At 40.9% G+C, this 24,018-nt stretch overlaps 1 protein-coding gene across 1 annotated transcript in view; it reads left to right on the forward strand.

Moving 5' to 3' along the window:
- LOC143118580 (uncharacterized) overlaps positions 1–24,018 on the forward strand; it is a 123,833-nt gene that overhangs the window by 77,473 nt on the left and 22,342 nt on the right. The window contains exons 108-133 of the mRNA XM_076279614.1: positions 100–125; positions 3,134–3,155; positions 3,251–3,278; positions 3,393–3,468; positions 4,409–4,567; positions 4,662–4,873; positions 5,634–5,734; positions 6,269–6,381; positions 6,737–6,913; positions 7,078–7,109; positions 7,266–7,363; positions 7,459–7,484; positions 7,597–7,618; positions 7,743–7,770; positions 13,775–13,850; positions 14,020–14,178; positions 14,407–14,618; positions 14,964–15,064; positions 15,216–15,328; positions 16,270–16,446; positions 16,611–16,642; positions 16,799–16,896; positions 16,992–17,017; positions 17,130–17,151; positions 17,276–17,303; positions 23,916–23,991. Coding sequence (XP_076135729.1) covers positions 100–125; positions 3,134–3,155; positions 3,251–3,278; positions 3,393–3,468; positions 4,409–4,567; positions 4,662–4,873; positions 5,634–5,734; positions 6,269–6,381; positions 6,737–6,913; positions 7,078–7,109; positions 7,266–7,363; positions 7,459–7,484; positions 7,597–7,618; positions 7,743–7,770; positions 13,775–13,850; positions 14,020–14,178; positions 14,407–14,618; positions 14,964–15,064; positions 15,216–15,328; positions 16,270–16,446; positions 16,611–16,642; positions 16,799–16,896; positions 16,992–17,017; positions 17,130–17,151; positions 17,276–17,303; positions 23,916–23,991 — 2,240 coding nt within the window. The remainder of the gene's footprint in view (positions 1–99; positions 126–3,133; positions 3,156–3,250; positions 3,279–3,392; positions 3,469–4,408; positions 4,568–4,661; positions 4,874–5,633; positions 5,735–6,268; positions 6,382–6,736; positions 6,914–7,077; positions 7,110–7,265; positions 7,364–7,458; positions 7,485–7,596; positions 7,619–7,742; positions 7,771–13,774; positions 13,851–14,019; positions 14,179–14,406; positions 14,619–14,963; positions 15,065–15,215; positions 15,329–16,269; positions 16,447–16,610; positions 16,643–16,798; positions 16,897–16,991; positions 17,018–17,129; positions 17,152–17,275; positions 17,304–23,915; positions 23,992–24,018) is intronic.

Raw genomic sequence — 24,018 nt, forward strand, 5'->3', positions numbered from 1 at the left:
CACACACACACACACACACACACACACACACACAAGCAGGTAGACATTTTCCAAATATTCATGTTCACATCCTCATGAACTCTTTTCTTTCTCGAGCAGATTGTGCTGTTCCTCTGCCTGCTCAGGTGAGATAGTATTCTTTTAAGGGACCGTTCGTTATTTATAAACGGGGTCACCGGAGGAAAATAGGGGAGGGTCATGTCTTTTTATTCTTTGTTGAGGGGAGGGTCACGTAACTTTTTTTTGTCTAGAAGGGAGGGTCACCCATCTTTTGTATTAATGAAAACAGCAAAAAATCAAAGTGGCTTGTTTGATTGTTGATTTCTGTCGCCATATAACGTTCTCTTTCGTTCCATAGCTCTGTCAACATTGAACAATGAAAATAAGGGAGATTTCCCGGGTTTCTCACGCAAAATACGGAAAATGTCAACATTCGTCCCCATTAACGTTGAAAGGGTTGGAGCAACAAAGTAGCCTACTTTATTCACGCCTAACAGCCTATATCCATTTGGTCAACTTTATCCAGCCCTAAAAAAGCTAAATTTAACTTTGGTTTACTTGTAGTTTACCGTGTAGCCTAACTTTAAACAGTCTGCATGCTTAACATAGCCTAAAGCATACTTGTGCTTCATTCATCCACACATCCAGCTCCTAACGTTTTGACAAGCATTTCTACCAATTGACCTTGTTCCTGCCCATCTCTAGCTTTGCTGTCTCCATCCTTTCTGTTTTTGTTGTTTGCAAAAAAATATATAGTATTTATTGGTAACCAGCAACAAGTGCAATTTGTTATTCGCTGTCATTCTCTCTCCTGCCAACAAAAACGTTCCAAGTAGCAGTGCGTAATTCTGCTTCATAAAGTTGAACAAATACATTTGGTCATATAAATAGCCAGTTTATGGTCTACAGCAGTGTTTCCCAAAGTCTGGGTCGCGACCCACGGGTGGGTCGCAGGAGATTTTATTTGGGTCGCCAGCACAATTTATGTTGTGTTATAGGCCTAACTGATACCATTTGTCATTTGATACCAGGAAAGCTAACAGTTTTCTATTAGGATGTAGTTTGTTAACTACCACAGTCACGGTTTTGTCATAAAAGCTCATGCAACTGGCGCATGAAACTGGGGACGAACGCATCGCAGAGGGGATGCCAGCATGGATATCTACCTCTCAAAATGAAACCGTTCTGTGGGGCGCCTGCCATGTACCTCGCAGTTGCAAACTGCAAGGGACATTAATCCGCCTATTTGCACGAACATTAATAGATACCAGCTCCTCAACTTTACCGATTCAAATCTAGTGACCGCGCTGTCAACTAAAGCAGACATCCATAGACCGGACATAAGGCCATTCAATTTGCATACAGTTTCGATTGCAGATGCAATCTTTAAAGTTAATAGCAACAGTGCATTATAGTCTACAATTTAAATGGGCATTTTAAACACTATTCCTCTCGTTTTCTACTCCAAAGTAAAGGCGCATTCTTCCGGCTATTGCGCAAACGCCTCTTGTTCTGATATAACGACTATACAATATAATATAATACAACAATAAAATATAACGACTTGAGTTATTTGCTGTTTACATTGGAATTGACGTCCACAGTGTTCTGGACCCATTTGTCTGCAACGCAACGTAGCCTACAACATTTTTTTTTAGAAATAGGCCTACAGGAACAGCTTTCTATGCTGACAAATGACGACTGCACAACATGCGAAAATTTCCCCTACACTCGGATGCGCATTAAAACGTATCTTTTCAGTAGTCATTTCCAACTTTTCACGCTGATGGTGCTCAAAATGCAACACAACCGTGTTCAAAGCAGGGATCCTATAGCAATGTATGGTTGGGGGAGGCATAGAAAAGTTGGAGAACCTGTGGCCTAAAACAATATTGGTGGTTGCAGGGTAGATTTGAAGTGAAATGGGTCGCGATGGTCTGTCATTTTAAAAAAGTGGGTCGCCAGAAAAAAAGTTTGGGAAACACTGGTCTACAGTGTAGTTGGTAAGTTATGGTAGGCCAACTTGGAGTGAATATACAGGGGGAATTCTTTGTCTAGCTGAGTAGCCTGGCAGGTGCGCACCCTACGGCCGAACACTGCAAGCGCTAATAATTCGTGCTCTCACGACAACCACGTCGTTAACTTAAATAGGCCTAGGTTAACATCACTCTGAGTTCGCATTCAAGCAAGCAAAACGATGATTTGAATACATCTGTTTCTCTGGAAGGGCAAGGGGTAACAACAGGACAACACAGAGACAGGCCAGAATGCAGGACTAATGTTATGAGAGTATTACACTAATATGGGATATTCTACGGAAAAATATATTAAAACGGCAAGACAGCGGGGAAACATTAAAATGATAAACCCGGAAAAAGTTGGCATGTTAGGTATTTTTCGGTCCCTGTGATTATTTGTGAAATTGTGCAAACGGCCTTTTCAAGTCATTTGAGAAGGAAGAAGTGTAGCAAGCTCCCAAATTGACGCTCGTCTGAGAAATTGAGTTTTGGATAATGTTCAGCTTCGGCAGCTTTACAATGACTGAGGAAGCCTAGAGACGAGTCCATAGCAACAAGTTCATGTGTTGAATTTGTTATTACCCAGTGTGCTTTGTTGAATGGTCTCAATGCTTTATTGTTTTATTTCATGTGAATAATTACTAGAGGAGTAACTTTTCAAGTAGGCTAATGCAGTTGCAGGAAGTGTGCATTTAATTTCCATTGTGTTTCCACAACAATGTTAGTGAGTAAATACTGAAATGGCCACCATCTTGGTGAAGTGTGATGTGTAAGATCAGAAAGCAGAGGTTGAATTTAGGGCGGTAGCATATGTTGATGTGTTTTCATAGCGCGGAAGACATCGACAATTGGCCAGGGAGGGTCATGTCATTTTTGAAAATGCTGCTGGAGGGTTGTTGAAAATTATATAGCAGGCAGGGGAGGGTCATGCAACTTTTGATCGAAGCACTTAAAATCCCTCTGGTGACCCCGTTTATAAATAACGAACGGTCCCTAAGAGCAAGTCTGACTCTAAACAACATTTATATACAGATATTTTCATGTCAATTTTAATGGTAAAAATAATTGTGTTTACAAAATGTTTACATTTGACTTTTGTTTCGCTTCATATTTAGTGTCCTACAACACCAGTAAATGGTAAGTTTCAGTATTGCCATGTTTTGTCCACTACCATTTTGAGAAAAGGCTGTTAATTTGGATACTTAATTTGGATACTTCTTTTTTTTGTATAGAAACCAGAATTTGTGAAGGTGTTAACAGGTAAGTTAAATTCATGTCATATGTAAAATAAAAAGAAAAGTTGAACTTGAACAGACGGAATAGAAACCTATGAAGGAGTGGAAACCAGCTGATCATATTTTGTCTTGTCAACAGCACTGTCCTGCAGTCTCAACTGGCAGCTGGCCTGGTCCCCTGTAATGTCAGTCTGGAGCAGTATGCCTGTTCAGAGGTGAGACGGGATAAAGGTGTCCTGGGTAACTTTGACGTAAACAAGCATCTCTTTGGTCACATTCATAGAATGATGTACCATGGACATCATTCGCTTCGGCAAATGATTTGCAAAGAATACTGACACATGCAAGAGATAATACTCAATGCAGACACAACACAACATGCAAGACACAACATGCAAGAGATAATACTCAATGCAGACACAACACAACATGCAAGAGATAATACTCAATGCAGACACAACACAACATGCAAAAGATAATACTCAATGCAGACACAACACAACATGCAAGACACAATATGCAGTGTAAGCACTTCTAACACGGCTCTTCATAATGATGCAGAATGCTCCATTCACTTGAATAAGCCTTCCCAATGTTCGGTGGTCTGCTATTCCTTAATAACAGACTATTGCTAAGTATAACAGACCGCTGTCAAGGAAAATGGGTTTTGTGCTTCTAATTCACGTCTTTCATATCACTCCGCAAGTAGTCCGGTTACTTCTTGCAATGGAACCTCATTCAAAAGTGAAAGCAGACGGTTGATCAGCTGTGTTCTAAAGAATGTTTGATTCAAGTTCAGCGTGTTGTGCGAACTATTTGTTTCTGCAAAAGCCACGATGGAACGGTAATAAATAAATGTAAAGAGTCATGTCGTGTGGAGTTTATTTTTCCGTTTTGGAAAATAGCCGTGTAATAAGCGGGATAATACAACGCCAGTCATTATCGGAAAATAAGTCCCTTCAGGACGAAACAAGACCCCTCTGCTGGCGCGTTGGGGTCCTGTTCGCCCTGTCAGGACTTATTTTCCGATAATGACCGGTGTTCTATACATTATCCCTTACATAATAAATACTACATGAGACATAAGGAGAATAAAAATGCTCCAAAAGTGTAACGATTTTAAACTCTGTGTTGCTTATGTGTCTGTACCTACAGCTAACAGGATTCACTGCGCAGCACCTGGCCCAGGTTCTGATGTGCAAGCTGCCCAGCAACATGACTTACTCCAGGGAGACCTGGAAGCTGCTCCTCACCAAGACATCTGCAGTTCTGGATGAAGCTCTCGCCATGTTCTCCAGCATGGCCTCCAACATGGTAATGGGGGTGTTTTGTTACAAGTTTCTTACAGTTTTACTGAGTATTAGGGTTTCTGGTTTAAGCATTGCTTTTATTGTTTTTACTCTGACAGTCTCTGAGGATCATGGGTCCATCTGTGACTGATGTCCTGGATGTTCTTGGAGAGCTCCGTCTGGAGCTGCTCAGTGACATGCAGTGGGAAGACATCGACTTCATCTCCTCACTGTTTGGTGACCGTCTGCGGCCGTTCTTACCCTTCGCCTCCGGAGAACTTCTGCACTGTGTCAGCAGGAAGAACCTCACCTGTCAAACCTACCAGTACATGTATGTTCCAAAGTGAAAGAGCAGTAATTTCACAATGTCACATTTTGTAACAGTTAACTGAGTGAGAATGGGCGGTGGTAGGGTAGTGCACTAGCCTGAAAGGTCGTGGGTTCAATTCCCCACTTCCACTGCTGTGGCCCAAGCACAAGAGGTGCAAAGCCATAATGTTTAGTAGTTTTCTTCTGCCTTTTTGCCTTTTTTAAGGTAATATAATTGACGTATGTAAGTGACTTTGGATGAAAGTGTCTGCTAAATGAATAAACATAAAATGTAAGGGAGTAAATTGAGTAAATGGAGTAGGTTGAATGATCAGATGAGAATGTAACAGGACAAGAAGTGAGAAGGCAAATTACTGTGTACGTGCAGCCTCTCAATTTGGCTACAGATTGACATTTCCGTTGCTTGGTAACAGTAGGTGCCAAGATTGATATTTGGAACCATTTTTGGGAGCGGGGGATGAATGAACAAAAACACACATCAAAATGAATGATAGAAAACATAATATGGTGTCTTTTTACTTGATTAGTTGTATGTGTAACTGTTCACATTTGCAATATGGCACTTAAGATATACAACGACTGTGGTTCGGCCGAAGGCACCCCCACCTTTACTCATAGCTTATTTAGGATAAGATATGATGGAGTATGACTCAGTATAGTATGATGGCATGCAGTACTATTACATATGATATGACATATGTAATTATTATGCTATTTTATAATTAATTCACTGTTTCTCACTGTAACTGTTTCTTCTCCAGTGTGGGTGAGCTGAGTTATCAGTTTGATCACATGACAGAGGAGCAGGCCAAGAACGTTCTCAAGTTCTTCATTTTGCCCTTCCTGTCCAGAAACACATCAGGTCAGAATTAAGACATGGGTTCCTGAAATATGTTTGTGATCTCTTAATGCAATAATCTATATTTTTATATGCATACATATAGACTTTATTGTCTGCATGAATATATGTCTGCATCATTTGATGTATATGTGATATTTACATACAGCACAAATTGCAGAGCTATCTTGCCCCGCTGTAATGGGCCGTTCACACCAGGAATAATAACTATAAAGATAGCTATAACTATAATGAAGTTTCCACACGGACCATAAGATGATAAGGAAGGTCTCTCTTCGTTTGTGATGGTTAAAATGTGATGGATTTGCTGTCAGCTTTTTATCGTTCTCAAAATCACTCTAAAAGTGATCCCCGACGATATAGTTCTTCATGTCGTTATTGTTATAGTTTATGTGTGGATGTCGTCATTCATATTAGCTAGGAAGATACTTTTTTTTGCCGTTGTCGTCATAGTGGTCATTCTTGGTGTGGACGGCTTTTAAGATCTTTGATATACATGTTTTAACTGATTCTATGTGCTTGTGTTGTCTCTCCTAGATCCAGGATGTATCTCCAACAATAGCATGGAGTGGCTTCTCAACAACTATGGGCAATTCTCTGGCCTTGTCCCACTCAAAAGTCTACTTGATGCCAATAAGTACTTCAATCCAGTAAGTGATGTATTGTAATCACATAGGAAACCCTTATTTCTACTGTGAATCTGTACATGTGAATACCACATGCTTTGACTCTCATCAAGGGCTGCTATACATGTCTATCTCGCCCCCCTTATGTAATGAAACATCCACCACAATTGGCTGTATTGTTAAGATTTGGTTAATACGAAGCAAGATGTTATTCAGTTCTTCCTGCTTTTACATTTCATGAAGATAGATGAAAGGTAATCATAGTTGTTAGCCAAACTAAGGTGTCAACAAAAACTTGGAAATCAATACAAACCAACTCTTCAGAGCAAAACATTGACATGGATTGTAAACTCTCTCTGTCCCCCCTGTTTGTCCCCAGCTGGCCGTCCTGGAGCTGCTCTCTCCCCAGCAGAAGGCGGAGCTGATCCTCCTGCCTCTCGCTGGCCTTCCCCCCAAACAGGAGGTCATCAGGGTCGTCTTCAACCACCTCCTGCAGCCTCCCCAGCAGACACAGATGCCCGAGGTCCTGCAACATCTAGTCAGGATTGCACAACAGGTAAAATGCTACATAGACAATATTTATCTTTAGATGTCAAACCATTTCAACAAATTTGGAAATGTCTTAACTAATGCTTTTAAAAAGAAATCACTATATCACAATAACGTCAGCAGACATGTTTTTAAATACTGATTTTATTTTGACATCTTATTTCTTCACAGAACAAGATACCGTGTCTCACCCTTCAGTCAGTGTATGTGTGGTTCAGATCTTATTCACTGTCAATAAAATTATTCATGCTGGTGATTTAAACATGTTTAAAAAGTTTAATGCTGATGCACTTTTTGCTATTATCAATAGTATAAATAGTTACAGTAATCAGTAACCAATTCTTACTTTCTCCCCCCAGATCAGAGAACCTGTACCTGGGTCTGTCATATGTACCTCCTGAATTAGAGCATATCATCTACACAACCGTTGATCAACTTAGAGGGAACTCACCACAAGGTTCATTACTTTATATGCAATATATTGCTGATATCTACATATAATGTATTTATACTGTAGCCTATAACGTTCTTGTCTGTTTTTTGTCTGAACAGGTTGCATACTTCCACGGCCACCTTCAGTAAGTGTTGCTATGTGTTTTGTATGCCCGGCTATGTTAAATTGACGATCTATAATGATATATAGATATATAATCAGATATACTGACTGTGTCTCTTTCTTTTCCACTCTAGTGTCCTTTCACAAGGGTAAATGGTAAGTTCATCCTCAGGCAAAGTCAATGTGCACTACATATTATCTCATGCAGTACATATTATCTCTATCTTTTTATACCCCAGAATGTTGGAATGTACATAATACTTTCCTGTGATCTTTGCAGAGACTGAAATTTGCTACAGGACAAACAGGTTTGCACAACCACTTTTTCTGTATTTCTTCTTAATCTAATGCCTAGAACATTGCATATTTCCACAATGTATACACAATTTACAGAGTTAGGGCAGCATAGGTACATCAGAGTTTGTAACTAGAAAAGCAATGCCAGAGGAATTACAATAGTGGATGGAAAGCTGCTGGCTTAATGTTGGTGGGAAGATTCCTGAAAAAAAAACATTGAATCACTTAATCTTTGAGATCATACAAACCCTTGTACCAAAAAACTTTGTGTGTCAGGCGTTCTTGAGATATCACTATAAAGGTGGGTTTGACTTTCACATTTGACTTCATCATTGAGTCCATACAAATGTTCACATCAAATTTGAAGCACGTACGTCAAGCCGTTCTGAAGTTGTGACACAAGCACGAAAGCTGACCTTTGGAAAATGTAGTTCAGAGAAAGCCTAATTGTATGCAATGCAATAGGCTACCTGCAAAACGGGGCTTTCAGTTGGTGTTGATGTCTGCTCATTCTGCACCCAGATAACAATTAGTCATTGAATCTATGTTAAATAAACTTTGTCAATGTTAAATCATTGAATCACCGTCGCACTGCAACATTGATTCTACATCACTTTTGCACCCTTCGTTAATATTGAAGCAACATTGAAATTCTAACTAGCCTACAGATCAACGGGATTTTAATTGATATTAAACCTCAGTAAAACACTATTAATCTGGGAAAATATTGGAAAATTCATATCCTGCTTTATCTACAGCCAGGATAAATTTGACTAGTCCGAGGTATGTCTGGTTTAGGCTACACAAGCTTGCATAAATAACCATTGACAACTTGTTATCAGTTTGAAAAGCAAGTGCATTTATTCACTCTTCTTCATTTAGAAATTCACGTGTGCTGTGCTTTCCTGCCATCCATTTAGTAGCCTATAGCATAGACCACCCTGATCCTCCACCATCCAGTAGCAGAGTGAAGCGGCACCTAACAGAAATAGAAGGGGGGGGGGCAGCTGTTAGATATGTTCAACTGAACAAACTAGAAGCTAAGCCTACAATTAAGTTATTTTACGCCACAACCTACCACTCATACAAGCGTAGTTCAAAACGAATCCTAAGTATTCTGACGTCTGATAAACAAGTGAAATCAAAAGCAGATTACGCCCTATTCTGCTTAAAACTTACATTATGTACGTTACAAAAAGTGCAGTGGATTAGGATCGCAAACTCTTTCTTAAACTGGTTTGTTTTGCCCACTCAGTGGCGGTTCTAGGATTTTTCTGAGACAGGGGCCACAAAGGGGCCAAGAACCGGTCAACATCCATACACAGAAAATCCCTTGTTCAGTAGGGCAGAGGCACGTAGTCTACGTGATATGCAGGACTATACGCAGTATAGCCAAAGTCCTTTTAGGCAAGTCCCTCCACTCGGCGGCCATATTGCAACGCTTTTTGGGCACTCTTTGGGCATCCTATTCGGCAGAAATGTGCGTGCGCAAGGCTTCACGACACCAATCTTGCTCCAGCGGCGAGTTCACAACATATGATTGGCACGATGTCTTCACAACACACTATATGATTGGCTCAATGTATTCACATCACACCACATGATTGGCTCAATCTATTCACATGTCGACGTTTTGCCGAGGAAGGGGTGGGATATGTGTAGACAACGGCCGTTACAAACTAGCCCCATGCATTTCTATGAAAGGTTTTTTGAGTGCTGTGTCTCCTCATTAGAAAGTCTCTGGTATACCCACTTAAAAAGCACCATCTCAGTATACCTACTTAAAACAGACAAGGATAGGTATTAATATTTGGGGTTGATCACAGTATACCCACTACAGCTAACTAGACTACACCACAGCAGTAAGGTGCATACATTTCACCAGTCTTACCTTGTTCAAATACTTGAATGCTAAATGCTAAAAAACAAAAAAAGCCAATACAATTCTTAACAATTTTCCCATTTATTTATAATGTGCATTGAAAACACAATATACAACTAAAATATAATAGACACTTCAGTGGAAATACATTGATAGTTTAAACAGAAATCATACACACATTTTTCGTTCAATTAAACAAGTTTACTTTAACTCTTTTGTCTCTTTTCCCCTTTTGTTGATAAGAGAAACCACTTTCACTGCCAGTTTGCGTACATTAAAACAAACACACACACACACACACACACACAGCATGTGAGCAACAACTACATCATATTTACACAATTTTTTAAACAATTATTTTTACAATGGTCTGATTTGGAATGGTCTTTGAAGCCACCGTCTTGCTTCCAGTTAGAAAAGCCTGATTCTGATTTGAAGACTGACGATGGGTCATTTGAAAGCAAAAAAATTACGGAAGGGGTAGCAAAACACTAAAGATGGAATATTCCTACCATTTGAAGTCTTTGTATCAGAATTCATTGAGTGGCCTCTTCCTATTTCCGTGCTGCATCTTGCGGAATACTAGCCTGACGAGCCAGACCCACATTAAAATGTAGGGTCTTGGCACTCACCGTTCGCAGTGCTCAGTCCGAGGGGCGGGATAATCAGTTGTCTTTCAAATTCCCTCTGCACGCAATAGGACAGCGGCAGCGCTATGAGTCCCATGCGTTTCCCACCAGCGGAGCTAGTTGGCTAGTTCAAACGTTTGCCAACTTAATAAAAGCTTAACTCGTGTCACACTGTTCGCCAACAGCAACATCCATCTTATTTGTTTTCAAGTAGCAGGGAATTCAAGCCAAACCGTTGCAACTCTGCCATCAATCATTTACACGATTTCATTGGCCTGATTGAGTTTCGATTTCTGGAGCTCACAAGCCAACGGAGAGTTGCTAGACTAGCCCTGGCAGCAGGGGCGCGTCTAGATTTCTAGGCTAGCGGAATACCAGTTTAGGAGAGGTTGCACAGAACCATCTGCTCTAGAAAATGTCTGGAGAGAAGAAAATGAAGTTTGAGCAACTTAATTATTATTAATAACTTTCATAACCCACTGTCAACCTGGCGTTTCTAAAATGAATGACAAAATATGCTCAGTGTAGTGGCAATTGACCTCTCCAGAATAAGTCCCGCCTCCGTAACTTCCGTATCCATCCAACTTCCGGGCGTGGATTGTCTATGGGAAATAACATGGCGTTTCGAAATATCATACCGGTAAAACATCTGTAGGTAGCGAAGTTGAAAAAGCTGGTGGGCAGATTGGCCTACACACTTCTGCCATCTAGTTTCCACTGGATTTTTTGATTGTCGGTGCCGTTTAAGTAGTACTATAGACTATACTACTTAAACGGCACCGAAAATCAAAAAATCCAGTGGAAACTAGATTGCAGAAGTGTGTAGGCCAATCTGCCCAGCAGCTTTTTCTACTTTGTCACCTACAGAGTTTGACAGGTACGATCTTTCAAAACGCCATGTTATTTCCCATAGACAATCCACGCCCGGAAGTTGGATGGATACGGAAGTTAGGAGGCGGGACTTATTCTGGAGAGGTCTATAGGAAATAGCACCATACCATTAGGAGCAGCTATGCTTGGTGACTGGTGGTTCTGAAGACTGTGGGTTGAAGTCACCAGCTCCTGCGCCATCCCAGTCTGTAGGTGAAACACAAATGCGTGTCACAAAATCCATGCTTGTATTCAGCATGTCGTCTGGCAACTGTAAAACCAGTTCATATTTAACCAATTTATCTCAATGGAACTCTCCTTGTCCTAACACTTTGAGACAGAATTCATGCGAAGCCAATGAATCAAATAAACTCAGAATAGTGGTAAATAACTTTGCAATGATAGCTCACATTAACTCTACAAAAACGTAGCGTTAGCTATAGGCATGTATTCTCGTGTTCATGTTAGCAGCTGCCAAACGTTTTCCTCAAGCAAAAAAAAACGAACGTTATTTACATTTGGTAAGGCGCACTAGCACATGTAACATTATTAATTTCGGACCCCAAACAAACAGGATGTCCATTTCTCTGCATTTCATATAACACCATTTCAAACACTTCATACATTACCTTTCCATACATAAAATCTATCAGCATGCTAACAATGAATAACAATCAAACCTCAACTTAAGTAACCTAACGTTAAGTTAATGTTAACAGTTCACTGACTAGATAGATAGATAGATAGATACTTTATTGATCCTCAAGGGGAAATTCAAGGGTCTCAGTAGCGTACAGACATAACACACAACATGCACTTACAACAGAAATGGTAAACATTAGTATAAGTATAAACATATAACTAAACTCCACTGTACAATAAAGTCAGTAGAAGATAATATAAGAATCTAACAAACTAAATACTAAATACTACTAATTAATAAGTCAGTTAACAGTTCACTGCAAGCTTACTGCTGCTTCATAATTTAATTGACAAACTTAACATATTGTGACAGCAACAAATAAACGTCCCTTTCACATAATGATGATAACCAACATAGAGATTTGTGACTCACCAAGAAACTTCTGTGGAGGATGAAACGCTGCCATCGTTTCTTCACGTTAGAACTCTAGCTGATACCAGAGCCCGTTTACGGAGAGCCGGATCACTCCCTATTAACTCCATTGTACCTGCAATCTGCTGCAGTTCCGCTAGGGGCGATCACGAATAAGTGCAAAAACAATGGGGGTCTATGGAGCTAGACGGCTAAATGTGTCTCTTTCACCTGGTTGTCGTTGAAAAATCGAAGATTGGATTGTGGTTTCTGCAAGATCAATATGGATTATAGGTCAAAAGTTGAATGAACGAGTACTTACGTCCTTTCGATTTCTTACAGGTTGGGTCGTTGTTGCCCACAACTCACTAGCTTTCTGCTAATGAATGACGTCATTGACGCATTTGAAAGGCTTTTTAAAACAAATAAGTGACTCAAAAAATATAATACTCAGCGGTGTATATTTTCTCCGCCCCCTCTTTCGCATGCAACATTCCAATTTCTGGCCAAAAAATTATATCCCGAGAAAAGTGGATTTGAGGGGTACCAGAACAGGAACTGCAACCAGTTCAGAAACCGGAAGTTTCCCGAGAGTGGCGGTTCTCCCCTTATTAGACATTCTCTGCTGATACTTTCGTTAGCCAAATGTATCGGTTTTTCACGTTAGCTGATACTTCCGTTAGCCAAATGTATCGTTTCTTCACATTAGCAGAGACATTTCTGGTTAGCCAAAGAACCGCCACTCTCGGGAAACTTCCGGTTTCTGAACTGGTTGCAGTTCCTTTTCTGGTTCCACATAAGGGCGCTCACGAATAAGTGCAGAATGAATGGAGGCCTATGGCGCTGTACCCCTCAAATCCACTTTTCTCGGGATATAATTTTTTGCCCAGAAATTCGAATGTTGCAGTCAAAAGAGGGGGCAGAGAAAATACAAACCGCTGAGTATTATATTTTTTGAGTCACTTATTTGTTCTAAAAAGCCTTTCAAATGTGTCAATGACATCATTCATTAGCAGAAAGCTAGTGTGTTGTGGGCAACAACGACCCAACCTGTAAGAAATCGAAAGGACGTGACTACTCGTTCATTCAACTTTTGACCTATAATCCATATTGAGCTTGCAGAAACCACAATCAAATCTTCAATTTCTCAACGACAACCAGGTGAAAGAGACAAATTTAGCCGTCTAGCTCCATAGACCCCCATTGTTTTTGCACTTATTTGTGATCGCCCCTAGCGGAACTGCAACATATTGCAGGTACAATGGAGATAATAGGGAGTGATCCGGCTCTCCGTTAACGGGCTCTGGCCAAATGTATTCTTTCCTTTACAGTTCACTGTGTGCTTTAGCTTTCAAGCTTCATAGGTGCATTACTGCCACCAGTTGTTTGGGAATGGAATTGCATCTATGATCGTCGTTCTCAACAAGTTTGACACTTATTGATGATTGACGGTACAGGGGCCAGTCAGGGGCCAATGAGATTTCAGATGGGGCCCGGGCCCCTGTGGCCCCGCCCCTAGAACCGCCCCTGTGCCCACTGCTTCACACCTCATGACCTGGAACATGTTTGTGGTTTCATAGCTCTGAGTTGCAGCATCTCTTGGATATGGGACAAGTACCCTGCCAATACAGCGTGTCAGAGTATGCATGCTCTGAGGTGAGGTGCTATTTTAACTCATTCATGTCTTATCTCTTTGTATGTGTCCTCTTTGAATTTGTCCAGCGCTTCTAATGAAAATAAAAGTTTACATTAAAAGTTAACCTAAAAAGTTTACAGAAAAATATCTTGATCTCTAAGCGTTGGGTAATTGGTTCTTCGCCTACAGCTGTCAGGACTCACTGCAGAGCACCTGGCCCAGCTCCTGATCTGCCAGCTGTCCAGCAACAGGACTTACTCCAAGGGGACCTGGAAGCTGCTCCTCACCAAGTCCTCTGCAGTTCTGGACGAAGCTCTCATCATGTTCTCACACATGGCCTCCAATATGGTAATGGGGATCTTTTGTGACACGTTTGTTAGAGAGATACTTTTTACATCTCTGTGACGTAAAGTGACAGTGATATTTTAGCAGATAATGGGTGTGGGTTTCGAACCCAGACCAATCCAATGTCAGGAGGCACCACGGCTGCCTTGCTTTGCCTGTGCAATTTTTTCGAATTTGGTATTTGGAATTTCTTTTTAAACATTATTTTGTTTTTGTTCCTGCTCCTGACAGTCTCTGAGGATCATGGGTCCATCTGTGACTGATGTCCTGGATGTCCTTGGAGAGCTCCGTCTGGAGTCGCTCAGTTACATGCAGTGGCAAGACATCGATTTCATCTCCTCACTGTTTGGTGACAGTCTGCGGCCATTTTTACCCTTCGCCTCTGGAGACCTTCTGCAATGTGTCAGCAGCAAGAACCTCACCTGTGAAACTTACCAGTACATGTATGTATGATGTGAAGTATTGATACACATTGTGTTCAAAATTGTAATGTAAGAAATCAGACACTGTCATGAAATACAATATAGTACAATACATTATGATATGAGACAATATGACACAATTTGATAGAACACAATATGATACAACTGAGAGCAACTCAGCACATGATATGACATGATATTATATGGGAAATCCTGTATAGGATGTAGTTATTTAACACTTCTTCTGTGTATATCTGAAAATGAAATGAAATACTATGCTGTTGTATATGTATATCACATATGTACGAATGTGTAATTATTGTGTTATTATATGACTATTTGAATGTTTTGTGACTTCTTCTCCAGTGTGGGTGAGCTGAGTCATCATTTTGATGACATGACAGAGGAGCAGGCCGAGGATGTCCTCACGTTCTTCATCTTGCCCTTCCTGTCCAGAGACACATCAGGTCAGAACGGATGTTTCTACACTAATGTTTCATTTTCCTTCATTGTGTATTTTATAGATACAAATTTTTAGATATTGTTGCTGTACATGAAATTGTATTTACAATTTATTCTAGAGATATAACCAAACTTTATATATTTTTGCTTCAACAGATTCTGGATGCATTTCCAACAACAGCTTGGCCTGGCTTCTCAACAACTTCAGACGATTCTCTGTCCTCGTCCCTCTCACAACTCTGGCCGATCTCAACAGGCACTTTGATCCAGTATGTAGCACGTCACTTCCACGTCTCCTTATCATCACTCAATCTGGAGTCTAAATCTTTCCCCCATTTTTTCTCTCTGTCCTTCTCTTAAAGCTGGGCTACACAAGGTGTGCAATTAAAGCATTCCGTTTCGCAGAGCGTAAAATAAATCGTTTTAAAAGACTGGTCTCATTTTTTTTTCAATGTGCGCGTCGCTAGAATGTCTGGTGTAGCCAGTTGACTATAGTGGACGCTTTATTGTTGCAGCACATGTACGCTCGGCGAATGGAACTCTCCAGTCACGTGCCAGTCATAGCCTGTCTGTTAATCTGTCATCCTCTCCTCTCATTTCATCTGTTTCCCATCCCCTCTTTCACTCTCCTTTCTTCCCTCACCCCTTCCCAACACTTCTTTTCTCTCTTCATCCTCTGTACTTGACTGTGTCTTTCTGCTCACTGTTTGTACACACATTGTTTGCTAGAGGTTTTAGCTTAAGGTTGGGTGACACATTTCAGGCTTCACTCTGTCTCTTTTTTTCAGATTCGTAGAGTGCTGGATCAAAACGTATAACTTATTAAACGAGACAAGAAAAAAAGCCACACTTTGCATCAGTTCATTTCTTCACTGAAGAAGGCCTTACTTTGAAAGGCGTCTGCAATAAAATTAACTTGTGCAAAGTGCTGCCTTTATTTTAACACGTTTTTAACATAATATATTAATATCTCCACTCTCTCTTTCTCCCCCTGTTTGTCGCCATTATACGCTGAAGAAGGGCGCACAGCCCGAAACGTCCGTTGTTGGCGAGAGTGAGAGTGCTGTCCTTGCTTACTTCATACATTGCGCATGAAGTTCTGCCCGAAATAGATGCCCAATAAGTGCCCAAAGTGCGTTGCAATATGGCCGTCGAGTGGAGGATCTTGCCTAAAAGGACTTTGCTCTCTGTCTCCCCTGTTTGTCTCCAGCTGGCCGTCCTGGAGCTGCTCTCTCCCCAGCAGAAGGCGGAGCTGATCCTCCTGCCTCTCGCTGGCCTTCCCCCCAAACAGGAGGTCATCAGGGTCGTCTTCAACCACCTCCTGCAGCCTCCCCAGCAGACACAGATGCCCGAGGTCCTGCAACATCTAGTCAGGATTGCACAACAGGTAAAATGCTACATAGACAATATTTATCTTTAGATGTCAAACCATTTCAACAAATTTGGAAATGTCTTAACTAATGCTTTTAAAAAGAAATCACTATATCACAATAACGTCAGCAGACATGTTTTTAAATACTGATTTTATTTTGACATCTTATTTCTTCACAGAACAAGATACCGTGTCTCACCCTTCAGTCAGTGTAAGTGTGGTTCAGATCTTATTCACTGTCAATAAAATTATTCATGCTGGTGATTTAAACATGTTTAAAAAGTTTAATGCTGATGCACTTTTTGCTATTATCAATAGTATAAATAGTTACAGTAATCAGTAACCAATTCTAACTTTCTCCCCCCAGATCAGAGAACCTGTACATGGGTCTGTCATATGTACCTCCTGAATTAGAGCATATCATCTACACAACCATTGATCAACTTAGAGGGAACTCACCACAAGGTTCATTACTTTATATGCAATATATTGCTGATATCTACATATAATGTATTTATACTGTAGCCTATAACGTTCTTGTCTGTTTTTTGTCTGAACAGGTTGCATACTTCCACGGCCACCTTCAGTAAGTGTTGCTATGTGTTTTGTATGCCCGGCTATGTTAAATTGACGATCTATAATGATATATAGATATATAATCAGATATACTGACTGTGTCTCTTTCTTTTCCACTCTAGTGTCCTTTCACAAGGGTAAATGGTAAGTTCATCCTCAGGCAAAGTCAATGTGCACTACATATTATCTCATGCAGTACATATTATCTCTGTCTTTTTATACCCCGGAATGTTGGAATGTACATAATACTTTCCTGTGATCTTTGCAGAGACTGAAATTTGCTACAGGACAAACAGGTTTGCACAACCACTTTTTCTGTATTTCTTCTTAATCTAATGCCTAGAACATTGCATATTTCCACAATGTATACCCAATTTACAGAGCTAGGGCAGCATAGGTACATCAGAGTTTGTAACTAGAAAAGCAATGCCAGAGGAATTACAATAGTGGATGGAAAGCTGCTGGCTTAAGGTTGGTGGGAAGATTCCTGAAAAAAAAAACATTGAATCACTATCAAGGTGGGTTTGACTTTCACATTTGACTTCATCATTGAGTCCATACAAATGTTCACATCAAATTTGAAGCACCTACGTCAAGCCGTTCTGAAGTTGTGACACAAGCACGAAAGCTGACCTTTGGAAAATGTAGTTCAGAGAAAGCCTAATTGTATGCAATGCAATAGGCTACCTGCAAAACGGGGCTTTCAGTTGGTGTTGATGTCTGCTCATTCTGCACCCAGATAACAATTAGTCATTGAATCTATGTTAAATAAACTTTGTCAATGTTAAATCATTGAATCACCGTCGCACTGCAACATTGATTCTACATCACTTTTGCACCCTTCGTTAATATTGAAGCAACATTGAAATTCTAACTAGCCTACAGATCAACGGGATTTTAATTGATATTAAACCTCAGTAAACCACTATTAATCTGGGAAAATATTGGAAAATTCATATCCTGCTTTATCTACAGCCAGGATAAATTTGACTAGTCCGAGGTATGTCTGGTTTAGGCTACACAAGCTTGCATAAATAACCATTGACAACTTGTTATCAGTTTGAAAAGCAAGTGCATTTATTCACTCTTCTTCATTTAGAACAGGGGTGTCAAACTCATTTTGGTTCAGGGGCCACATACAGCCCATCTGATCTCAAGTGGGCCGGACCAGTGAAATAATTGCAAAACATCCAAAACATCCACAGCTTAGTTTTTTTCAGTAGGCTATGCTTTACCCTTCAGCCTACATTTGTAGCCTACATAATCACAAGGTATATATTAGATTATTACACATTTATCCAGAGAGGCCAATGAAATTGAAATAAAATGCATTTCACTCTCATAAACAACTGGTTTATTTTTATAGTTGAGTGGATAGGCCTACATTTTTACATCTGACCACCTGAACCAACTCACCACACTAAACTCAAGTGGGAGCTATGAAGAAAGTTATCATCCTGCCTTAAAAATGTAAATGTGCAAATGTATAAAAAAAAATGAATTTAACAAACATAAGTTAGCAGTGCATGAGCAATACGATCAACTGATACGATTAGGTTACATCAGATCAAATAATTTTGTAGGCTAGGTGGTGGTGCTGTGTAATAGGCTATCCACCATAAAGGCCAGATCCTGCACCCATTCCGGGCATTTAAATTGCTACTGGTCTGCCTTTTTTCGCCAAGAACTGTCAAATTTCCTCTCGTAGTTCAAAGAAACGCTTGAGTACGGCACCTCGGCTTAACCACCGTACTACAGCGTGGTATGGTAAGCCAGACAGAATGCCATTATCACTAAGAAAACTTTAACATGATCCAAGTTTAGTGTTTTACAAAACAACACTTCCTGGTGCAAAATACAATAAAATGCCCAAACATCTTGTCCTCCGTTTGCAGGCTGCATTTTGTCTCTGAATTTTGTCGCAACGCCTGCTTTTCTCCCGACAATGTAGCCAAACTGACAGCACAGGACCAGTCAACTCCGAACTTTTTTTTTGTTTTTTGGCTGCGCCTAGAGGCTGAATTGAGCATTTCGGTTATTTCTTTGAAAATTCATAACTCCTCATAGGAATGGGCTAGAGATTCTTTTTTTTTTTTTGACATCGTCAGAAATGTATTCTCTAGAAGTCTGGGCCGGATTAAACCATCTAGCGGGCCGCATCCGGCCCGCGGGCCGTATGTTTGACACCCCTGATTTAGAAATTCACGTGTGCTGTGCTTTCCTGCCATCCATTTAGTATAGCATAGACCACCCTGATCCTCCACCATCCAGTAGCAGAGTGAAGCGGCACCTAACAGAATTAGAAGGGGGGGGGGGCAGCTGTTAGATATGTTCAACTGAACAAACTAACAGCTAAGCCTACAATTAAGTTATTTTACGCCACAACCTACCACTCATACAAACGTAGTTCAAAACGAATCCTAAGTATTCTGACGTCTGATAAACAAGTGAAATCAAAAGCAGATTACGCCCTATTCTGCTTAAAACTTACATTATGTACGTTACAAAAAGTGCAGTGGATTAGGAATCGCAAACTCTTTCTTAAACTGGTTTGTTTTGCCTACTCAGTGGCGGCTCTAGGATTTTTCTGAGACAGGGGCCACAAAGGGGCCAAGAACCGGTCAACATCCATACACAGAAAATCCCTTGTTCAGTAGGGCAGAGGCACGTAGTCTACGTGATATGCAGGACTATACGCAGTATACCCAAAGTCCTTTTAGGCAAGTCCCTCCACTCGGCGGCCATATTGCAACGCTTTTTGGGCACTCTTTGGGCATCCTATTCGGCAGAAATGTGCGTGCGCAAGGCTTCACGACACCAATCTTGCTCCAGCGGCGAGTTCACAACATATGATTGGCATGATGTCTTCACAACACACTATATGATTGGCTCAATGTATTCACATCACACCACATGATTGGCTCAATCTATTCACATGTCGACGTTTTGCCGAGGAAGGGGTGGGATATGTGTAGACAACGGCCGTTACAAACTAGCCCCATGCATTTCTATGAAAGGTTTTTTGAGTGCTGTGTCTCCTCATTAGAAAGTCATTGGTATACCCACTTAAAAAGCACCATCTCAGTATACCCACTTAAAACAGACAAGGATAGGTATTAATATTTGGGGTTGATCACAGTATACCCACTACAGCTAACTAGACTACACCACAGCCACCGTCTTGCTTCCAGTTAGAAAAGCCTGATTCTGATTTGAAGACTGACGATGGGTCATTTGAAAGCAAAAAAATTACGGAAGGGGTAGCAAAACACTAAAGATGGAATATTCCTACCATTTGAAGTCTTTGTATCAGAATTCATTGAGTGGCCTCTTCCTATTTCCGTGCTGCATCTTGCGGAATACTAGCCTGACGAGCCAGACCCACATTAAAATGTAGGGTCTTGGCACTCACCGTTCGCAGTGCTCAGTCCGAGGGGCGGGATAATCAGTTGTCTTTCAAATTCCCTCTGCACGCAATAGCGGCAGCGCTATGAGTCCCATGCGTTTCCCACCAGCGGAGCTAGTTGGCTAGTTCAAACGTTTGCCAACTTAATAAAAGCTTAACTCGTGTCACACTGTTCGCCAACAGCAACATCCATCTTATTTGTTTTCAAGTAGCAGGGAATTCAAGCCAAACCGTTGCAACTCTGCCATCAATCATTTACACGATTTCATTGGCCTGATTGAGTTTCGATTTCTGGAGCTCACAAGCCAACGGAGAGTTGCTAGACTAGCCCTGGCAGCAGGGGCGCGTCTAGATTTCTAGGCTAGCGGAAAACCAGTTTAGGAGAGGTTGCACAGAACCATCTGCTCTAGAAAATGTCTGGAGAGAAGAAAATGAAGTTTGAGCAACTTAATTATTATTAATAACTTTCATAACCCACTGTCAACCTGGCGTTTCTAAAATGAATGACAAAATATGCTCAGTGTAGTGGCAATTGACCTCTCCAGAATAAGTCCCGCCTCCGTAACTTCCGTATCCATCCAACTTCCGGGCGTGGATTGTCTATGGGAAATAACATGGCGTTTCGAAATATCATACCGGTAAAACATCTGTAGGTAGCGAAGTTGAAAAAGCTGGTGGGCAGATTGGCCTACACACTTCTGCCATCTAGTTTCCACTGGATTTTTTGATTGTCGGTGCCGTTTAAGTAGTACTATAGACTATACTACTTAAACGGCACCGAAAATCAAAAAATCCAGTGGAAACTAGATTGCAGAAGTGTGTAGGCCAATCTGCCCAGCAGCTTTTTCTACTTTGTCACCTACAGAGTTTGACAGGTACGATCTTTCAAAACGCCATGTTATTTCCCATAGACAATCCACGCCCGGAAGTTGGATGGATACGGAAGTTAGGAGGCGGGACTTATTCTGGAGAGGTCTATAGGAAATAGCACCATACCATTAGGAGCAGCTATGCTTGGTGACTGGTGGTTCTGAAGACTGTGGGTTGAAGTCACCAGCTCCTGCGCCATCCCAGTCTGTAGGTGAAACACAAATGCGTGTCACAAAATCCATGCTTGTATTCAGCATGTCGTCTGGCAACTGTAAAACCAGTTCATATTTAACCAATTTATCTCAATGGAACTCTCCTTGTCCTAACACTTTGAGACAGAATTCATGCGAAGCCAATGAATCAAATAAACTCAGAATAGTGGTAAATAACTTTGCAATGATAGCTCACATTAACTCTACAAAAACGTAGCGTTAGCTATAGGCATGTATTCTCGTGTTCATGTTAGCAGCTGCCAAACGTTTTCCTCAAGCAAAAAAAAACGAACGTTATTTACATTTGGTAAGGCGCACTAGCACATGTAACATTATTAATTTCGGACCCCAAACAAACAGGATGTCCATTTCTCTGCATTTCATATAACACCATTTCAAACACTTCATACATTACCTTTCCATACATAAAATCTATCAGCATGCTAACAATGAATAACAATCAAACCTCAACTTAAGTAACCTAACGTTAAGTTAATGTTAACAGTTCACTGACTAGATAGATAGATAGATAGATACTTTATTGATCCTCAAGGGGAAATTCAAGGGTCTCAGTAGCGTACAGACATAACACACAACATGCACTTACAACAGAAATGGTAAACATTAGTATAAGTATAAACATATAACTAAACTCCACTGTACAATAAAGTCAGTAGAAGATAATATAAGAATCTAACAAACTAAATACTAAATACTACTAATTAATAAGTCAGTTAACAGTTCACTGCAAGCTTACTGCTGCTTCATAATTTAATTGACAAACTTAACATATTGTGACAGCAACAAATAAACGTCCCTTTCACATAATGATGATAACCAACATAGAGATTTGTGACTCACCAAGAAACTTCTGTGGAGGATGAAACGCTGCCATCGTTTCTTCACGTTAGAACTCTAGCTGATACCAGAGCCCGTTTACGGAGAGCCGGATCACTCCCTATTAACTCCATTGTACCTGCAATCTGCTGCAGTTCCGCTAGGGGCGATCACGAATAAGTGCAAAAACAATGGGGGTCTATGGAGCTAGACGGCTAAATGTGTCTCTTTCACCTGGTTGTCGTTGAAAAATCGAAGATTGGATTGTGGTTTCTGCAAGATCAATATGGATTATAGGTCAAAAGTTGAATGAACGAGTACTTACGTCCTTTCGATTTCTTACAGGTTGGGTCGTTGTTGCCCACAACTCACTAGCTTTCTGCTAATGAATGACGTCATTGACGCATTTGAAAGGCTTTTTAAAACAAATAAGTGACTCAAAAAATATAATACTCAGCGGTGTATATTTTCTCCGCCCCCTCTTTCGCATGCAACATTCCAATTTCTGGCCAAAAAATTATATCCCGAGAAAAGTGGATTTGAGGGGTACCAGAACAGGAACTGCAACCAGTTCAGAAACCGGAAGTTTCCCGAGAGTGGCGGTTCTCCCCTTATTAGACATTCTCTGCTGATACTTTCGTTAGCCAAATGTATCGGTTTTTCACGTTAGCTGATACTTCCGTTAGCCAAATGTATCGTTTCTTCACATTAGCAGAGACATTTCTGGTTAGCCAAAGAACCGCCACTCTCGGGAAACTTCCGGTTTCTGAACTGGTTGCAGTTCCTTTTCTGGTTCCACATAAGGGCGCTCACGAATAAGTGCAGAATGAATGGAGGCCTATGGCGCTGTACCCCTCAAATCCACTTTTCTCGGGATATAATTTTTTGCCCAGAAATTCGAATGTTGCAGTCAAAAGAGGGGGCAGAGAAAATACAAACCGCTGAGTATTATATTTTTTGAGTCACTTATTTGTTCTAAAAAGCCTTTCAAATGTGTCAATGACATCATTCATTAGCAGAAAGCTAGTGTGTTGTGGGCAACAACGACCCAACCTGTAAGAAATCGAAAGGACGTGACTACTCGTTCATTCAACTTTTGACCTATAATCCATATTGAGCTTGCAGAAACCACAATCAAATCTTCAATTTCTCAACGACAACCAGGTGAAAGAGACAAATTTAGCCGTCTAGCTCCATAGACCCCCATTGTTTTTGCACTTATTTGTGATCGCCCCTAGCGGAACTGCAACATATTGCAGGTACAATGGAGATAATAGGGAGTGATCCGGCTCTCCGTTAACGGGCTCTGGCCAAATGTATTCTTTCCTTTACAGTTCACTGTGTGCTTTAGCTTTCAAGCTTCATAGGTGCATTACTGCCACCAGTTGTTTGGGAATGGAATTGCATCTATGATCGTCGTTCTCAACAAGTTTGACACTTATTGATGATTGACGGTACAGGGGCCAGTCAGGGGCCAATGAGATTTCAGATGGGGCCCGGGCCCCTGTGGCCCCGCCCCTAGAACCGCCCCTGTGCCCACTGCTTCACACCTCATGACCTGGAACATGTTTGTGGTTTCATAGCTCTGAGTTGCAGCATCTCTTGGATATGGGACAAGTACCCTGCCAATACAGCGTGTCAGAGTATGCATGCTCTGAGGTGAGGTGCTATTTTAACTCATTCATG

The sequence above is a fragment of the Alosa pseudoharengus genome, unplaced genomic scaffold (genome assembly GCF_046254945.1).
Source record: "Alosa pseudoharengus isolate Yale_2024_CS ecotype anadromous, Long Island Sound unplaced genomic scaffold, YU_APseudo_1.1 YU_APseudo_1.1_scf_1, whole genome shotgun sequence".
In the NCBI taxonomy this organism is placed as follows: domain Eukaryota; kingdom Metazoa; phylum Chordata; class Actinopteri; order Clupeiformes; family Clupeidae; genus Alosa; species Alosa pseudoharengus.